Below are 19,145 nucleotides of genomic sequence, written 5' to 3' on the forward strand. Positions count from 1 at the left end.
CCCGCAATAACATCCACAACCAATAACATTTGATTTGACTGTAATGCTGGTTGCAAAAAACTCAAGGAACAATTATTTTAGTTTCAAGTTATCTTGGAAGCGGTAAGCCCCGGGAGACATTTGTTTCTGGTTGGACAGGGAAAGGAACAGAATTCAGTTAAGGGGAAACCGACCTCTCATCGTCTACGAACCCTCCCACCAGACTGCTGTTGTAGAACAGGAGAATCAGGAACAGAGCCGGGGTTCCCTGGGGGCAGAGACGGAGGAGTAAGACAACGAGACCAAGTAACCACACCAGGCCAAGGACCACACAGCATTCAGAACACTAATTGAGTAACACAGACATTTCCTAAGAGCCCCATATCAAAGACTGCAGGATGTTAATTTACACCGCCATAGATAATACATCTTTATAGAGCAGGTTACAGGGTTGTCATCCTTGTGGCATCATAAGTGTCTACAGACATGTATCAAGTAAAATCGTGAACCTTCTACATTTCAGCTTCATGGGTCCGATTTATTTCAGATTGATAATTTGCAACAAATTAGGAGGACAGAGCCAGAACGAGCAGGGAGCAACTGGATGGACAGATTGTATTTGCATGTAAATGATGTAACCCAATGACCAGGAAGAGAGAAGCTACTGACACTCACGTTCAAAAGATCCATTTTGCCCACTTGGTAAGAGGCAGATCCCAGTATCCTTTGAGGGATACCCTTCACCGTCATGTCCAGCAGACTCTGCATACAGAGAAAGGGAAATAATACAAGGAAAGGGTTAAACAAGCTTAAATAAACAAAGAGGAGAGTTTTAGAACATTGAGTTCCTCAATGCAACATGACCCACTAACATAGGCTAGCAGCAGACAAGCAGACCTGGTTGAAGCATAGAGATGGGTCTTACCAGAGCCCTGTGTGCAGGGAGGGCCTCTGAGGAGATGATGCTCTGGAGAGCCTGTAGCAACAGGGGGAGGAGCTCAGAGCCCTGGCGCTCTTTCTTATGGCCAGCTGTCACATAACAAAGGTACAAGGGACAGGAGGATAGACGTTTGAAGACACCAGGGTGTTTTCTCAAGTCGCCTTTCCTCAATTCCTCACATCCACACTCCAAGCCACCTCAAAACGCATTGGAGGAAAAGGTCAGAGGGGGGGGACTTTGGATTTTCTCATCTAACACATTTTGAACAGTAGAAACTAAACATAGAAAATAATTTCTGTCATTTATTTGAATGGTCGTCACTGGGGACTGGCCCCTCAGATTTCATTCCTCGTCATAGTGGTTCCAAACACGAAGGTCCGCTCAGAATTAAACTGATGACAGTGGGGTTGGACCTGTGGTGGGGGAGGCTTGGGTCTCTCAGCTCCAACCCCTGACAGACAGGACCCAGGCCCAGCTGTGGTACTCTGTGTGGGGCTGCAGGGCTGACCCATGGCTGGAAGGGTCAGTCCAACTGAGCAGCAGCCACAGAACATTGACCATTATTAGCTAACTAAATGAAGATGGAGTGAGGTTAAACTGTACGGCATTACTCATCCAGCAGAGTGGGGCATGCAGCTTGGGGCTCCATCACTCCTATATTCCAGTAATGGCACATTTTCACTGGTCAACTAATCACCAAACCCTTAATTAGTTGAATTAGCTGTGCCAGTGCTACAATACATCACCACTGATAAATCCATGATAATCGAAAATTTCATTAAGCATTTCTCAACGGCTGGCCATGCCTTCCTCCTGGCTACCCCAACCCCGGCCAACAGCTCCGCCTCCCCCGCAGCTACTCGCCCAAGCCTTCCCAGCTTCTCCTTCACCCAGATCCAGACAGCAGATGTTCTGAAAGAACAGCAAAACCTGGACCCGTACAAATCAGCTGGGCTACACAATCTGGACCCTCTCTTTCTAAAACTATCCGCCGCCATTGTTGCAACCCCTATTACCAGCCTGTTCAACCTCTCTTTCGTATCGTCCGAGATCCCTAAAGGATTGGAAAGCTGCCGCGGTCATCCTCCTCTTCAAAGGGGGTGACACCCTAGACCCAAACTGTTACAGACCTATATCCATCCTGCCCTGCCTATCTAGTCTTCGAAAGCCAACTTTATAAACAGATCACTGACCATTTCGAATCCCACCGTACCTTCTCCGCTGTGCAATCCGGCTTCCGAGCCGGTCACGGGTGCACCTCAGCCACGCTCAAGGTACTAAACGATATCATAACCGTTTGCTGCCCGCACCCGCCCGACTAGCATCACCACCCTAGACGGTTCAGACCTAGAATATGTGGACAACTATAAATACCTAGGTGTCTGTCTAGACTGTAAACTCTCCTTCCAGACTCATATTAAACATATCCAATCCAAAATCAAATCTAGAATCGGCTTCCTATTTCACAACAAAGCCTCCTTCACTCACGCCGCCAAACTTACCCTAGTAAAACTGACTATCCTACCTATCCTCAACTTCGGCGATGTTATGTACAAAATAGCTTCCAACACTCTACTCAGCAAACTGGATGCAGTCTATCACAGTGCCATTCGTTTTGTTACCAAATCAACTTATACAACCCACCACTTCGACCTGTATGCTCTAGTCGGCTGGCCCTTGCTACATATTCGTCACCAGACCCACTGCCTCCAGGTCATCTATAAGTCTATGCTAGGTAAAGCTCCACCTTATCTCAGTTCACGATAACAACACCCACCCGTGGCACACGTTCCAGCAGGTATATCTCACTGATCATCCCCAAAGCCAACACCTCATTTGGCCGCCTTTCCTTCCAGTCCTCTGCTGCCAGTGACTGTAACGAATTGCAAAAATCGCTGAAGTTGGAGACTTTTATTTCCCTCACCAACTTTAAACATCAACTATGTGAGCAGCTAACCGATCGCTGCAGTTGCACATAGTCCATCTGTAAATAGCCCACCCAATCTACCTACCTCATACTGTTTTTATTTTATTTACTTTTCTGCTATTTTGCACACCAGTATCTCTACTTGCACATCATCATCTGCTCATTTATCACTCCAGTGTTAATCTGCTAAATTGTAATTATTCGCTTCTGTGGTCTATTTATTGCCCCCCTCATGCCTTTTGCACACACTGTATATAGACTTTATTTTTTCTACTGTGTCATTTACTTGTTTATTGTGTTATTGGCTTGTTTATTGTTTACTCCATGTGTAACTCTGTGTTGTTGTCAGTGTCACACTGCTTTGCTTTATCTTGGCCAGGTCGCAGTTGTAAATGAGAACTTGTTCTCAACTAGCCTATCTGGTTAAATGAAGGTGAAATAAAAATGAATTTAAAAAAATTAAATAAGTAGAACGGCTGGGGACACTGTAGGAGAGGTTTGAGAAACACTTAGGTTTTAGCCTTGGCTAACTCCGAACTGACGAGTGACTTAGGTTAGAATTTCCTGGATGACCTGCAGGCTTACATCATGATGGGGGGGTTATTCTCTAACTCTAATCACTAACAGGCCCTCCACTGTTTAACTGCATGCAATCTGTTCTATGGGGGGGGGTGATGTGGTTGACTTTGGCTGGTACTTACCAGCATCAATCGTTGTGATTACGAAACTGACAAGGTTCCTCCATATAAGGGCAAGCAAGGCATCTGCAGGGGAGAGAGAACACGCGAGTCACCCCACATGAAGTGGCCGTCATTCAAACCCCCACGCATGCACTTCTACACAAAACACACAATTCTTCCTTCCAACTCCCCCTCTACCTCACACAGTGACTCTCAGAAACTGTTTCTAATCACTAGTCCATGTGAGGGAGCCCCTCTAAGCTAGCAAGTCAAGCCAGAGCTATCCTATCCCCTTTGTGGCGAGAGCACTGAGCATTAACACACATCTCTGGAGGCTGGCAACTCGGCTCCTGAAGGAGGGCCAGCTGAAGTCCTTTATTGTAGCACAATAACCTTGATCCTGTGAATAGGTTTATTATTTTAGTTGCTCATTCCTACAGAACATTTAAATTACACTAGACAAGGTAACAATGAGAGGATTATAGTATACCACTACATCATAGCGGTGGGATTTGGGCTGCTACAATGGGAATGGAATTTGACAGTCTGAATGGTTGTTTTTCATAGTGGTAGGAAGTTAGGCCTATATTTTTCCTAAATGGACTACAGGTGATTTGTGCCCTCTTCCTGACTAGCAGTGGAAGAAACTGCTACACACTGAGGCTGGCTCTGAACATGTTTGGAATAGTCAGAGCCATTATGGCTGCCATAGAGCCTATGCTAATATCAGTTGCAGTGAGTTACTTGAGGGAAGGTAGGTACCTGGGGCGTCATTGCCGATGCAGATGAAGCTGTCGCGGACTGCGGAGATAAGCAAAGAGCCGTGCTTGGTGAAGGAGGGGGGACTGGACAGGAAGGGGTGAACCAGAGGTTCTGCCAAAACAATACAGGAGAGTCATTTCAGAGAACCAGGCAAGCCGTTTCCAACTAGAACATACTTATCTGATGCATAAATCATTTATTTAAAATTTTATTTATTTAACTAGGCAAGTCAGTTAAGGACAAATTCTTATTTACAATGACGACCTACAAAAGGCCTGCTGCGGGAACAGTGGATTAAAAATACAATACAAATATAGGACAGAACACATCACGACAAGAGAGACACCACAACACTACATAAAGAGAGACCTAAGACGACAACATAGCAAGGCAGCAACACAGCATGGTAGCAACACCACATGACAACAACACATGGCAGCAGCACATGGTAGAAGCACAATACATGGTACAAATATTATTGGGCACAGACAACAGCACAAATGGCAAGAAGGTAGAGACAACAATACATCACGCGAAGTTGCCACAAGTGTCAGTAAGAGTGTCCATGATTGAGTCTTTGAATGAAGAGATTGAGATAAAACTGTCCAGTTTGAGTGTTTGTTGCAGCTCGTTCCACTCGCTAGCTGCAGAGAACCGAAATGACGAGGGACCCAGGGATGTGCGCGCTTTGGGGACCTTTAACAGAATGTGACTGGCAGAACAGGTGTTGTATGTGGAGGATGAGGGCTGCAGTAGGTATCTCAGAAGGAAGTGAGGCCTAAGTTTACTCTAAAGGCATTGGCATGTGAAACGCGTGTGTCATCCTGCTGTAATACAAATACGGGTTTCTGTGTAGTGTGGCGAGGCTTGTGAAATGCATGTAAAATAAATTGTGATGGGAATTAAATCGCCTCTACACCCAGTCACAGGTTCACCTAGCAGTTCTCTGCAGCTAGCGACTGGAACGAGCTGCTACTAACAATCAAACTGGACTGTTTTATCTAAATCTCTTCATTCAAAGGCACAATCATGGACACTCTTGTGGCTGCATCGCGTCATGTATTGTTGTCTTTACCTTCTTGCTGTTGTCTGTGCCCAATAATGTTTGTACCATGTTTTGTGTTACTGCCATGCTGTGTTGTCGTCTTAGGTCTCTCTTTTTGTAGTATTCTCGTGTCGTGATGTGTGTTTTGTCCTATATTTTTAATCCCAGCCGCTGTCCCCGCCGAAGGCTTTTTGCTAGGCCGTCATTGTAAATAAGAATTTGTTCTTAACCGACTTACCTAGTGAAATAAAGGTAAAAAAATATAATATATGTATACAGTTGAAGTCGGAAGTTTACATAAACGAGTTTTATTGACTCCAACCTAAGTGTTTCATCCACTCCACTTCTTGCTAACTTTTTAGGGATAGGGGGCAGCATTTTCACTTTGGATGAATAGCGTCCCCAGAGTGAATTGCCTCCTACTCTGTCCCAGATGCTAATATATGCATATTATTATTACTATTGGATAGAAAACACTGAAGTTTCTAAAACTGTTTGAATGTTATCTGTGAGTATAACAGAACTCATATGGCAGGCAAAAACCTGAGAAAAAATCCAAACAGGAAGTGGAAATTCTGAGGCTGGTCGATTTTCAACTCATTGCCGATTGAAATCACTGTGGAATATGGATCTGTTTGCACTTCCAACGCCTTCCACTAGATGTCAACAGTCTGTAGAACATTGAATGAAGCTTCTACTGTGATGTTGAGCCGGATGGGAGCTGTTTGAGTCAGTGGTCTGGCAGAGTGCCAGGTTCTGGTCATGCGCATTCCACATGATATCGACTTGCGTTCCATTACTTCTATAGACACAAAGGAATTCTCCGGTTGGACAGTTATTGAATATTTATGATAACAACATCCTAAAGATTGATTCTATACTTAGTTTGACAAGTTTATTCGACCTGTAATATAACTTTTTGAAGTTTTCGTCCGAAGTTCGCCTGGACCTGCGCGAGCGTTTGGATATGTGTACTAAACGTGCTAACAAAAGTAGCTACTTGGACATAAATAATGGACATTATCGAACAAAACAACAATTTATTGTGGAACTAGGATTCCTGGGAGTGCATTCTGATGAAGATCATCAAAGGTAAGGGAATATTTATGATGTAATTTCGTATTTCTGTTGACTCCAACATGGCGGAGAAATGTTGTTTCTATCTGAGCGCCGTCTCAGATTATTCCATGTTTGCTTTTTCCGTAAAGTTTTTTTGAAATCTGACACAGCGGTTGCATTAAGAACAAGTGTATCTTTAATTCTATGTATCTTTCATCAAAGTTTATGATGTTTGATGTGGCTCTCTGCAATTTCTCCGGATATTTATGAGGCATTTCTGAACATGGCGCCAATGTAAACTGAGATTTTTGGATATAAATATGCACATTATCGAACAAAACATACATGTATTGTGTAACATGATGTCCTATGAGTGTCATCTGATGAAAATCAAAGGTTAGTGATACATTTTCTCTATTTCTGCTTTTTGTGATTCCTATCTTTGGCTTGGAAAATGGCTGCGTTTTTTGGACTTGGCGGTGATCTAACAATAATATGTTGTGTTTTCGCTGTAAAGCATTTTTATTTATTTATATATATATATATATATATATTTTTTTTTTTTAATCGGACACGATGGGTAGATATACAAAATGTTAATCTTTCATTTGCTGTATTGGATGTGTTAATGTGTGAAAGTTACATATTTCAAAAAAAATATTTTTGAATTTCCCGCGCTGCCTTTTCAGCGGAATGTTGTCGAGGGGTTCAACGTGTGTCCTAGAAAGGTTAACAAACAATAGTTTTGGCAAGTCGGTTAGGACATCTACTTTGTGCATGACAAGTCATTTTTCCAACAATTGTTTACAGACAGATTATCTCACTCTATCGCAAGTGGGTCCAGTGTGTCCAGTGGGTCAGAAGTTTACATACACTAAGTTGACCATGCCTTTAAACAGCTTGTAAAATTCCAGAAAATTATGTCATAGCTTTAGAAGCTTCTGATAGGCTAATTGACATAATTTGAGTCAATTGGAGGTGTACCTGTGGATGTATTTCAAGGCCTACCTTCAAACTCAGTGCCTCTTTGCTTGACATCAAGGGAAAATCAAAAGAAATCAGCCAAGACCTCCACAAGTCTGGTACATCCTTGGGAGCAATTTCCAAACGCCTGAAGGTACCACATTCATCTGTACAAACAATAGTACGCAAGTATAAACACCATGGACACAACCAGCCGTCATACCGCTCAGGAAGGAGACGCGTTCTGTCTCCTAGAGATGAACGTACTTTGGTGCGAAAAGTGCAAATCAATCCCAGAACAGCAGCAAAGAACCTTGTGAAGATGCTGAGGAAACCGGTACAAAATTATCTATATCCACAGTAAAACGAGTCCTATATCGACATAACCTGAAAGGCCGCTCAGCAAGGAAGAAGCCACTGCTCCAAAACCYCCATAAAAAAGCCAGACTACGGTTTGCAACTTCACATGGGGACAAAGATCGTACTTTTTGGAGAAATGTCCTCTGGTCTAATGAAACAAAAATATAACTGTTTGGCCATAATGACCATCGTTATGTTTGGAGGAAAATGGGGAGGCTTGCAAGCCAATGAAGCACGGGGGTGGCAGCATCATGTTATGGGTGTACTTTGCTGCAGGAGGGACTGGTGCACTTCACAAAATAGATGGCATCATGAGGGAGTGTGGATATATTGAAGCAACATCTCAAGACACCAGTCAGGAAGTTAAAGCTTGGTCACAAATGGGTATTCCAAATAGACAATGACCCCAAGCATAATTCCAAAGTTGTGGTAAAATGGCTTATGGACAACAAAGTCAAGGTATTGGAGTGGCCATCACAAAGCCCTGACCTCAATCCCATAGATAATTTGTGGGCAGAACTGAAAAAGCGGGTGCGAGCAAGGAGGCCTAAAAACCTGACTCACTTACACCAGTTCTGTCAGGAGGAATGGGACAAAATTCACCCAACTTATTGTGGGAAGCTTGTGGAAGGCTACCCAAAACGTTTGACCCAAGTTAAACAATTTAAAGGCAATGCTACCAAATACTAATTGAGTACGTAAACGTCTGACCCAAAGCTGAAATAATTCTCTACTATTATTCTGACATTTCACATTCTTAAAATAAAGTAGTGATCCTAACTGACCTAAGACAGGGAATTTTTACTGTGATTAAATGTCAGGAATTGTGAAAAACTGAGTTTAAATGTATTTGGCTAAGGTCTATGTAAACTTCCGACTTCAACTGTATATATAAAACATTTACAAACATCACTGAGTACTGATTAACGACTGAGGCTGTGACATCATTACATTAATAATTTAGCTCTTAACCAGAGCGACTTCGTTCAGTGCATTCAACTAAAGTAGGTAAAACCCCCACGTGTCTCTCACCCAGGCTGAGCGTCAGTTGGTTCTTGGCAGCGGCGGCGGTGACCTCTGACCCCATGAAGTAGTGCAGCAGCATCTCTAATCCCAGCAGCTGTATAGAGGGGTAGGCCTGGCCCGCCACCACACTGCAGTTCAGGCTCAGACGGGGCATCACCGTAGGGCTGGAGAAGGCTGGGGCACCTGGTGGGGCAGAGCAACAAAGGTGAACAAATACAGTTATCATCAATTAAAAAGTGTGACATTTAGAACATTTTTACATCCAACGTTTCCACAATTCTCTGGTGGCACTTTTTGGTAAATCCAAGATGACCATTCCAGAGAGCTTTTCTATGTTCTATATTCTAGGTAAGAGAATTATATAATGAAATTACATACTTATATCACACATGCAAATTCTGAAAACCAACAGCTAGAAGCAGTCAATGTTCCATAGTACTAGCAAAGAGAAAATACAATGGAGGAAGATAGTAAGACATGAATAGTTGTAGGTATAGCGGTCCCCACAGTAAGACTACCAGTTTTATGTGTACTGGTCCCCACAGCACTGCTCTGAATGGAGCTCCGGGCAGGAGTAGTTGGGAAGGCAGAGTCAGTGCCCAGGGTGCACTGGAGGAGAGGAACACCAACCTGACAACACACCGAGACTATTGGTCAGCAACACAAGACAGCTCTCGAGCAGGCCATTTCCAATCACAAAACAATGATGATAACGCTCTATCCACCTCTCACAAAAGATTACAATTTGTGACAAGATCGAATCTCAAATTTAATCTCAATTACATTTTATAATAGGCCTAATTTATCAACTTAATCTCATTCCTTAATAACAAATCCTGCTCGGATTCTGAATGCATCATCAACTCATGTTTGATAATTTGGCATAAACGTAACACACTTTATAGGCATTTCTCCACAAAAACGGACACATAATATCAAAACAAAACAAATGAAAACACTTTTTGTACCTGTTCAAAGTGTGCAGGCAGGTTGGGTCCCAGTTTGACCACCAGGTACCACCAGACCTCCAGCTTGGTGAGCAGCAGGGCCTCAGTCCTCACCTGGATGGAGCTGAGGGGCTGCAGCAGCAACTTTAGCCGCTTGGCACTGCACAGGATCTCTACAGCACGGGAGACAGGTCAGTCAATCACTTTGCAAAGAATCTGACACTCTGAATAGACTATACAGTCTACTCTAATCAGAGTAAGTGTTCTCTACAGCAAAGAGTGCATGAAGAGAGAGTAGAGTGGATGTTAACAAGAGCATTTAGTTTGCCACACACTTTGTCATACAGCCCTCCATTAAGTTCTGTCTAAACGAAGCAACCGGTCAAACACTTGAAGAAGTAATGGCACTCTTGTATTGTGTTTCCCACCTGGGTTGAGGGAGAAGTTGTCTATGAGGCTCTTCCAGGCGATGAAGGCGATCTTCTTGATGTTGGGGGAGGAGCTTCGGAAGCCCAGTTCCTCCAGGCCAAGCAGGGAGTTGATGAAGGGACCACCTCTATGGAGCAGCTGGGGGATCAGGAGAATGACAGTCAGTCTATGGTCATAGACACCGAAATGTGTCTTTTCCCAACTCTCCACCGGGACAAGGTGTGGAGGAACCAATAAAATGTTGTAGGAAATTAATTCATTACACTCCTGAGAGCCTTACATGTAAGCATCTCCTGAAGATTCAAACCATGCAGCCTCACCTTCCCTAGGAGCCTGACAAACAACGGCCAGAGTTTCAGAACATTGGTCTCGTTCTTCGTAGAGAACAGTTTCTGGAGCTCTGGGATGAGTTTCTGGAGCAAAACAAGAACAACTGTCAGATTGTGAAGAACAAAACTGTCAGATTAAGAAGAAATTAGCATCAAAAGAGTTTCTGAACCTTCCATTTATCCAAAGCGACTTGCTAAAAACATATGCACTCACTGTATTGTAAGTGTGTGTGAGTGGCAGACAGAGGGCAGTGCCATGTATTTAGGTCAAATCATGTAAATACATAGGGCTCTGGTAGAGAGTATAAAGACACTCACTGAGGACATGATGGGTTCTATGATGGCTGCCACCTCTTTCTGTTTCTCCATTAGTAGAGGCAGACCCATCTCCAGGGCTGCTGCCGCCCGCAGGCGCACTTTAGAGGCTGAGTGGACCACCAGAGGGATGACCAGCTTGGCCCACTGTACTGCACGCTCACCCATCTGGGCTGGGGCCTGGTCCAGCAACCTACACACAGACAGAGGGTCAAGACAGAGAAAGAGCTGATGATCACTGAAATACTGTCAAGACAGTCTTTTCCAGACCAGAGAGCTATGAGCACTATCCAAAACAGATACAATGTTAAGCAAGGTAGACTACAATAACATCCATCTGCTTAGTGGCAGTGTTATCATACTGAACCATTCAATTGTGCATTCCTAAATGAGAATCATAGCCAATCAAAACTATTGATTCCAGGGTAGGAGAGTACATGACTGGGTGTTTTTGTTTACCTTATGATAACATTCAACGACTCATGCTCCATGACAACAGACTGGATGTCTTCTCTAGTCCGTACACACTCCAGGGTCCTCAGAATCTCTGGAACCATCTTGGCCACCACCTCTGGAGGGAAGTTCTGTTTGGAGATGACCCATAACGCTCTGGTGCATGTGTTCTTGTCTGTAGACTTCACCACCAGAGAGGAAAGAGCTGACAGTAGCTCCTCTGCAAAATTAGCTGGAGAAAGAGAAAGCCAAAGAAAACCCTGTTTCAAATGATGTGATCTCCATTCTTACCAGGCTTATTTCCAGAACAAAGTACTTTCAATGGAGAATCTGAATTGCTGATTTTTATCCATCAGTTAAACAAGTCCCATGTAAACATATGAAGAATTCTACTTGTTCAGTACCTGGGATAGCTGAGACGACGTGGGCATGGAACACACAGAACCCCAGGGCCTGTAGTGCAGCCTGGCTCAGCTCTGCATTCTGACTGGCGATATGGGTCTAAAACAACATGACAAAAACATAACATTCATGACAATCCTTTAGTCAATGAGATGTTTACATTTTTCCTTCATAAATGTTCTTCACATAAAGCATGCACTCACCTGGAAAGTTTTACCCAAACGTGAAAAGTTCTTTATAACGGCAGGGAGAAACTGTGTTCCATCATCCCCACTGAGACGACTGAAGACAAAGCAGAGCCAGCATTTAGGATGGAAACAGACGTCTTTATAAGTGTTGTATATCTACCCACTACCTCAGCTCATTAGAGAAAAACATACACCTGACATGCATATCGATCAGCATCTAGGGATAACGAGGTCATCATAGTCCATCTAAAGCACCTACTTGACAATGGTGAGGTAGGCGTCTGTCTGCTCCGGCTGTCCGGCTGTGATATCCTCCAGAGATTCCAGCAGAGGGAGAAGACTGGAGCTGGTCAGGGGCACCGTAGCCATCATCCTGGTTCCTCTCACACCTAGGGCTGTGGTGATCATAACATTATCAGCCGGTGATTGTCATGCAAATAACTGCTGGTCTCACGGTACTTGACGTTAATTAACAAACACGGTCATAGCATTTCCTGGCTTCCAGGCATAGCCTACAAGACACTGATGCAGACCTTTGGAACGTCTACATTTTTTAAAGTAAATAAATCAATGTAATATAGCCCACACCAACACAATAAATCCATGATTTATTTTACAGGTCTAAAAAATACAAGGAAAATGTAGGCCATTTCTGTCATCCTTATGTTAGGCCCTGATCTGGCTATGCCATATGGCTGTGGGCTACACTACTTCATTTAGCAGACAAGATTCTCATGGCATTATTTTACACTTAACAAAAATGCAAAGTGTTGGTCTCATCTTTCATGAGCTGAAATTAAATATCCCAGACGCACAAAAATGGCTCAAATTTCCCTAATTGTTTAAATCCCCGTTAGTGAGAATATCTTGTTTGCCAAGATAATCCATCCACCTGACAGGAGTGGCAAATCAAGAAGATGATTAAACAGCATGATCATTACACAGGAACCTTTATACTGGGGACAATAAAAGGCCACTAAAATGTGCAGTTGTCACGCAACAACACAATTGGCATGTTGACTGCAGCAATGTCCTCCAGCGCTTTTGGCAGAGAATCGAATGTTAATTTCTCTACCATAAGCAACGTTGTTTTAGAGAAGTTAACAGTACTTCCAACCTGCCTCAACCTCAGACCACGTGTAACCACGCCAGCCCAGGACCTCCACATGTGGCTTCACATGCTGTCCACTCGGACAGCTGATGAAACTGTGGGTATCACAAGCAAAGAATTTCTGCACAAACGGTCAGAAACCGTCTCAGGAACCTCATCTGCGTGCTCGTCATCCTCACCAGTCTTGACCGGACTGCAGCTCCGCATCGTAACAGACCTCCATTGGCCACTGGCACGCTGGAGAAGTGTGCTCTTCCCGGGTGAATCCCGGTTTTAACTGTACCGAGCAGATGGCAGACAGCGTGTATGGTGTGTGGGCGAGCGGTTTGCTGATGTCAATTGTGAACCGAGTGCCCCATGGTGGCTGTGGGGTTATGGTGTGGGCAGGCATAAGCTAAAGACAAACACAATTCCATTTTATCGATGGAAATTTGAATGCCCAGAGATACCATGATGAGATCCCGAGACCCATTTTTGTGGCATTCATCTGCCGCCATCACCTCATGTTTTAGCATGATAATGCATGGCCCCATGTCACAAGGATCTGTACACAGTTCCTGGAAGCTGGAAATGTCCCAGTTCTTCCATGGCCAGCATACTCAGACATGTGCATGTTTGGGATGCTCTGGATTGACGGGTAAAACAGCGTGTTCCAGTTCATGCCAATATCCAGCAACTTTGCACAGCCATTAAAGAAGAGTGGGACAACATTTCACAGGCCAAAATCAACAGCCTGATCAACTCTATGCGAAGGAGATGTTGCAGTGTATTAGGCAAACGGTAGTCACACCGGATACAGACAGGTTCTGATTTACACCCCAATTTGTTTTTAAGGTGTCTGTGACCAACATATGCATATGTGTATTCCCAGTCATGTGAAATCCATAGATTAGGGCTTAAATAATGCATTTCTATTGACTGAGATCCTTATATGGACTGTAACTCAGTCAAATCTTTGAAATTGTTGCATTTATATTTTTGTTCAGTGTATATTATTTTATAGTAAGAATACAATTGAACATAGCTGAATAAAATAGAAGAGGTATTTTCCCCAAACGATTTTCGAAGGCGTGTACACATGCGGCTATTCTGTGTTGAGTGGTTAAACAAACCGGTCCTCCTCCATTCGTTTTTTTATGGCTGTGATACAAACATTAGGCTGTGTTTTTAATACATTCCAAGGCAGCATGACACGACACTAATGATGATTTGGAAGAAAATGTGCATGCAAGGCCAGAGCTCTGCTGTGTTTCTTGTGCAGGTTGCACACAATTCATCAGTCATTTTCTTTGTACTGTTCCCCCGTGGGAATCGAACCCACAACCCTGGCTTTGCAAGTGCCATGCTCTACCAACTGAGCCACACGACACATTCCCTATTTATCATTGTTGGGTCATTGCTACTTAAGTTTGTTTTTGGACAATCATTTCCTACTCCAGTTTATATGGACATTATATTATATTTGTGTCTCTCCTTCTCATAAGACTATTATATGAACAACGTATTTTTTTATTGATCTTTGTCAGAGTAGGCTACCCTGTAATTTGTCATATTAAAAAATATTCTGCTAATGTCTCCAGTCATTTAAAGTGTAGTAGGATTGCATGAAATGTGTTTATAAAAAAAGGCCAGAAACTTCTGATATAGCATATAACCTACTCTATATATGCACTCAACCACGCATTGAAGTATTTTTCTGCAAACAGTGATTGTGTTATATTAGCCTAATTTATGACTAGTGTGGTATCTTACATAAGCCTGCAAATGCAAGGATACATGGAATGCTGTATTATAAAAGGTACATTTTTATGGTGAAAATAAGCTTCCCCAAACTTGAAACTCATGCGCCGCATATACCAGGTAGGCTACACCGTTTGTAAAGCAGATCCGGGTTAATTTTAAGAACTGAGCCATAAATATAGCAGAATGAGAAAGCTGGCATCTTCTTTCAAATAGTGGCCAGTCAAATCTGTTTTCACACACGATCGGCAATGACTCAGCTTTTTAGCTTCCCAGTAAAGCATTAAAAACAATCAAGCAACCCAGAAGTGTTAAAAATAGCCAATACTAACATATGTAACCTAAGAAACAAGGTCCATGAAGTCAATTACTTGCTTGTAACAGATGTCATTCATATTCTGACTATCTCTGAAACTCACTTAGATAATATCTTTGATGATACAGTGGTAGCAATACATGGTTATAACATCTACCGAAAAGACAGAAATGCCAACGGCGGCGGTGTTGCTGTCTATATTCAGAACCATATTCCTGTAAAGCTTAGAGACGATCTAATGTTAAATACTGTTGAAGTAATATGGCTTCAGGTTCATCTGCCTCACCTAAAGCCCATTCTTGTGGGAAGTTGCTATAGACCAAGTGCTAACAGTCAGTATCTGGATGTGTGTGAAATGCTTGATAATGTATGTGATAAACAGAGAAGTATATTTTCTGAGTGATTTAAATATTGACTGGCTATCATCAAGCCACCCACTCAGGAAAAAACTTCAAACTGTTACCAGTGCCTGCAACCTGGATCAGGTTGTCAGTCAACCTAACAGGGTAGTTACAAACAGCACAGGAATTAAATCATCAACATGTATTGATCACATTTTTACTAACTCTGCAGATATTTGCTTTAAAGCAGTATCCAAATCCATAGGATGTAGTGATCACAATATAATAGCCATATGTAGGAAAACCAAAGTGCCAAAAGGTTGTGCTTAATTTAATGTATAAGAGGTCATACAATAAGTTTTGTAGTGATTAATATGTTGATGATGTAAAGAATATTTGCTGGTCTGTGGTGTGTAATGAGGAGCAACCAGACACTGCACTTGACGCATTTAAGAAACTACTTATTCCAGTTACTAATAAGCATGCAGCCATTAAGAAAATGACTGTAAAAATTGTTAAATCCCCTTGGATTGATAAATTGTATGGTTGAGCGGGATGATGCAAAAGGTATGGAAATTAAGTAATTCATTGAATCAGATGGCTCATTCATCACAAAGCCCACTGATATATTGCAAACTACTTTAATGACTTTTTCATTGGATAGATATGCAAAATTAGGGATGACATGCCAGCAACAAACGCTGACACTACACATCCAAGAATATTGGACCAAATTATGAAAGACAAGAACTGTACTTTTGAAATCTGTAGAGTCAGGGTGGAAGAGGTGAAAAAAGTGTTGTTGTCTATCAACAATGACAAGCCACTGGGGTCTGACAATCTAGATGGAAAATTACTGACGATAATAGCAGACGATATTGCCACATCTTCAATTTAAGCCTACTAGAGAGCATGTGCCCTCAGGCCTGGAGGGAAGCTAAAGTCATTCTGTTACCCAAGAATAGTAAAGCCCCCTTTACTGGCTCAAATAGCCTACCAATCAGCCTGTTACCAACACTTAATAAACTTCTGGAAAAAATTGTGTTTGACCAGATACAATGCTATTTTACAGTAAACAAATTCACAGAATTTCAGCATGCTTATAGGGAAGGACAATCAACAAGCACAGCACTTACACAAATGACTGATGATTGGCTGAGAGAAATTGATGAGAAAATTATTGTGGGGGCTGTCTTGTTAGACTTCAGTGCAGCTTTTGACATTATTGATCATAGACTGCTATGTATGCAGATGACAACACTATACACGTCAGTTACTACAGCGCCTGAAATGACTGCAACACTCAACAAAGAGCTGCAGTTAGTTTCAGAGTGGGCGGCAAGGAATAAGTTAGCCCTAAATATTTCTAAAATTAAAAGCATCGTATTTGGAACAAAACACTCACTAAACCTTAAACCTCAACTAAATCTTGCAATAAATAATGTGGAAATTGAGCAAGTTGAGATGACTGAACTGCTTGGAGTAACACTAGATTGTAAACTGTAATGGTCAAAACATATTGATGCAGTAGTAGCTAAGATGGGGAGAAGTTGGTCTATAATAAAGCYATGCTCTGCCTTCTTAACAACACTATCAACAAGGCAGGTCCTACAGGTCCTAGTTTTGTCGCACCTTGACTACTGTTCAGTCGTGTGGTCAGGTGCCACAAAAAAATAACTTAGGAAAATTGCAATTGGCTCAGAACAGGGAAGCACAGCTGGACCTTGGATGTACAGAGAGCTAATATGAATAATATGCATGTCAATCTCTCCTGGCTCAAAGTACAAGAGATTGACTTCATCACTACTTTGATTTATGAGAGGTATTGACATGTTGAATGCACTGAGCTGTCCGTCTAAACTACTGGCACACAGCTTGGACACCCATGCATACCCCACACAAGAGGTCTCTTCACAGTCACCAAGTCCAGAACAGACTATGGGAGGCACACAGTACTACATAGAGCCATGACTTCACAGAACTCCATTCCACATCAAGTAACTAGAAAGGACAATGGAAGGACAATGGAGCACTGACTATCAGGCCATTAGCAAGTTTGGTAGGCTCTGTAGTGGCATCAGAGTGCAGTTTTGGAGAAGCTTAATTAGGTCACGTGGAATTTGACTTGGCATAACAGCCTACTCACACCATGCTAGTGAGAGGATGTTTTTAGCACTGGTTACTGTCAGTTAAGAGTTAACCAACAGCCAACCTAAGCCAATTCACTATCCATCATCCTTCCTCACACCCTGCCAGTCAGAGAGAAAATTAGAACACTTATCTTTATGTATCTGTATTGGACAACAACAAAAAGTCCATCCACCCACATAAAACCCTAAAATAGTATTCACCAATACCAGCAGCAGAAACTGAGAAAGACAGTGACAACGTTCCATCTCTGCCTCAACATGTGTTTTCTTTTAGGTTGCTAGTTAGATAACTAGGCTAGAGTCATAATTGTCTTTATTGTGGCCATCTATGCGTTTTGGATGAATATTTGTTAAATGTACACGTGGTTTGACACTAACTACAAGAGTTGAACGCGTCAGTGTGTAACTTATAGAGTGGTCAGCCTGGCCATCACTGCCAGAATCAAATCATCACTTACCTGTACTATTTAATCCTTAGCTAACTTACCCGCTTCTAACTACAGGACATTAGCTAGCAGCTGGTAAACATACAGGACATCTACACAAGCGTAATACTGTAACTTAATTATAAAAATAGCTATCAAATCTAACTTGCCTTAAGTTTACAAACACTATCCAAGGAAAAATAGTTAACGCTAGCTAACTACAACATACCATCAGGCAACGTGGCAAACTCATGGCTAGGGTTGCTTTGATGTTCATCAACAATTTTGCAAACTAAGATCAAACGATATAGCTGACAATGGTCAAGAATACCGGTAGTTTGCTAACTAGTCGTCAATCAAGTTAGCTGGCTAGCATACAAGTGCAGCCAATTCACTTTCACTGATCGAACTGGTTAGTTAGCTAGCCACAAAATGTGTTAGCTCACTAGCTTACCTAGCCATCTAATAGCAACAACAAATATAGGTATATTCCCAATTTACTAAAACATTTTGAAAGACAGCACTGTCTTTCAATTGGTAATTGCAATTTCCAACGAGTATTTGTTCTTATAGCAAGTCACTCCCTCCACTAGCGCGAAAATAAACACAAACAAAACGGAGCCAGATGCACTTCCTCACCTTAGTACTCCTGATAGAATACAAACGATCAAATAAAAGTATACCATGAACTCCACAAATATACTGCAAGTATAACCGATATTATCTTATTTGGAGTGTTTCATTTCTCGACGAATATCAGTGTAGTTGTCACTCCCCGCGAAAATGCTGGCGCGAAACTAGCACGCTGTGCAACTGAACTTTGACCCAACGTAAGGACTGCCCACTCTGCATTTTTGTACCCCTCATTAATTCTCTGTTTCTCGAACAACTTTGATCATAATTTCAAACTGTGTCCACATTTCACATATCTGGACAGGGGGTATTATCAGTATATTATACACATAGCAATATATCCAAATATTCTTTCAACTAAAGGTTTCCTCCTTCAAATGTGATATCTTTCTCTTCTTGTAATGTAGGGTAGGCAATCTTTTTTAAATTAATAGCATATCCTGCACATGCCCTTTTTTATGTTAGTCTACATTTGCAGAATAATATAGCCTATATCCAAAGATACTGATAACTAACTCTCTATTCATCTGCGCTTTATAAGCCCAATAAGGTGACTGGAATTGCGTGTTGCCTTTACACATCTTTTCAGTGACAGTAACCACAATTCCATCCACAGTTTTTATGC

At 42.2% G+C, this 19,145-nt stretch overlaps 1 protein-coding gene across 1 annotated transcript in view; it reads right to left on the reverse strand.

The window, feature by feature from the left end:
- The window catches only part of LOC111959271 (telomere-associated protein RIF1), a 34,102-nt gene extending 15,410 nt beyond the window's left edge, over positions 1–18,692 (reverse strand). The window contains exons 1-16 of the mRNA XM_070437726.1: positions 18,527–18,692; positions 12,064–12,199; positions 11,820–11,898; positions 11,619–11,715; positions 11,221–11,446; positions 10,765–10,954; positions 10,438–10,530; positions 10,117–10,255; positions 9,710–9,861; positions 9,260–9,371; positions 8,748–8,924; positions 4,289–4,399; positions 3,548–3,610; positions 905–1,008; positions 655–741; positions 174–247 (exon numbers count right to left, since the gene is read on the reverse strand). Of these exons, the coding sequence (XP_070293827.1) occupies positions 174–247; positions 655–741; positions 905–1,008; positions 3,548–3,610; positions 4,289–4,399; positions 8,748–8,924; positions 9,260–9,371; positions 9,710–9,861; positions 10,117–10,255; positions 10,438–10,530; positions 10,765–10,954; positions 11,221–11,446; positions 11,619–11,715; positions 11,820–11,898; positions 12,064–12,176 (1,817 nt within the window). The 5' untranslated portion in view covers positions 12,177–12,199; positions 18,527–18,692. The remainder of the gene's footprint in view (positions 1–173; positions 248–654; positions 742–904; positions 1,009–3,547; positions 3,611–4,288; positions 4,400–8,747; positions 8,925–9,259; positions 9,372–9,709; positions 9,862–10,116; positions 10,256–10,437; positions 10,531–10,764; positions 10,955–11,220; positions 11,447–11,618; positions 11,716–11,819; positions 11,899–12,063; positions 12,200–18,526) is intronic.
- Between the last annotated feature and the right edge of the window lie 453 nt (positions 18,693–19,145).

This window comes from Salvelinus sp. IW2-2015, linkage group LG36 (genome assembly GCF_002910315.2).
Source record: "Salvelinus sp. IW2-2015 linkage group LG36, ASM291031v2, whole genome shotgun sequence".
In the NCBI taxonomy this organism is placed as follows: domain Eukaryota; kingdom Metazoa; phylum Chordata; class Actinopteri; order Salmoniformes; family Salmonidae; genus Salvelinus; species Salvelinus sp. IW2-2015.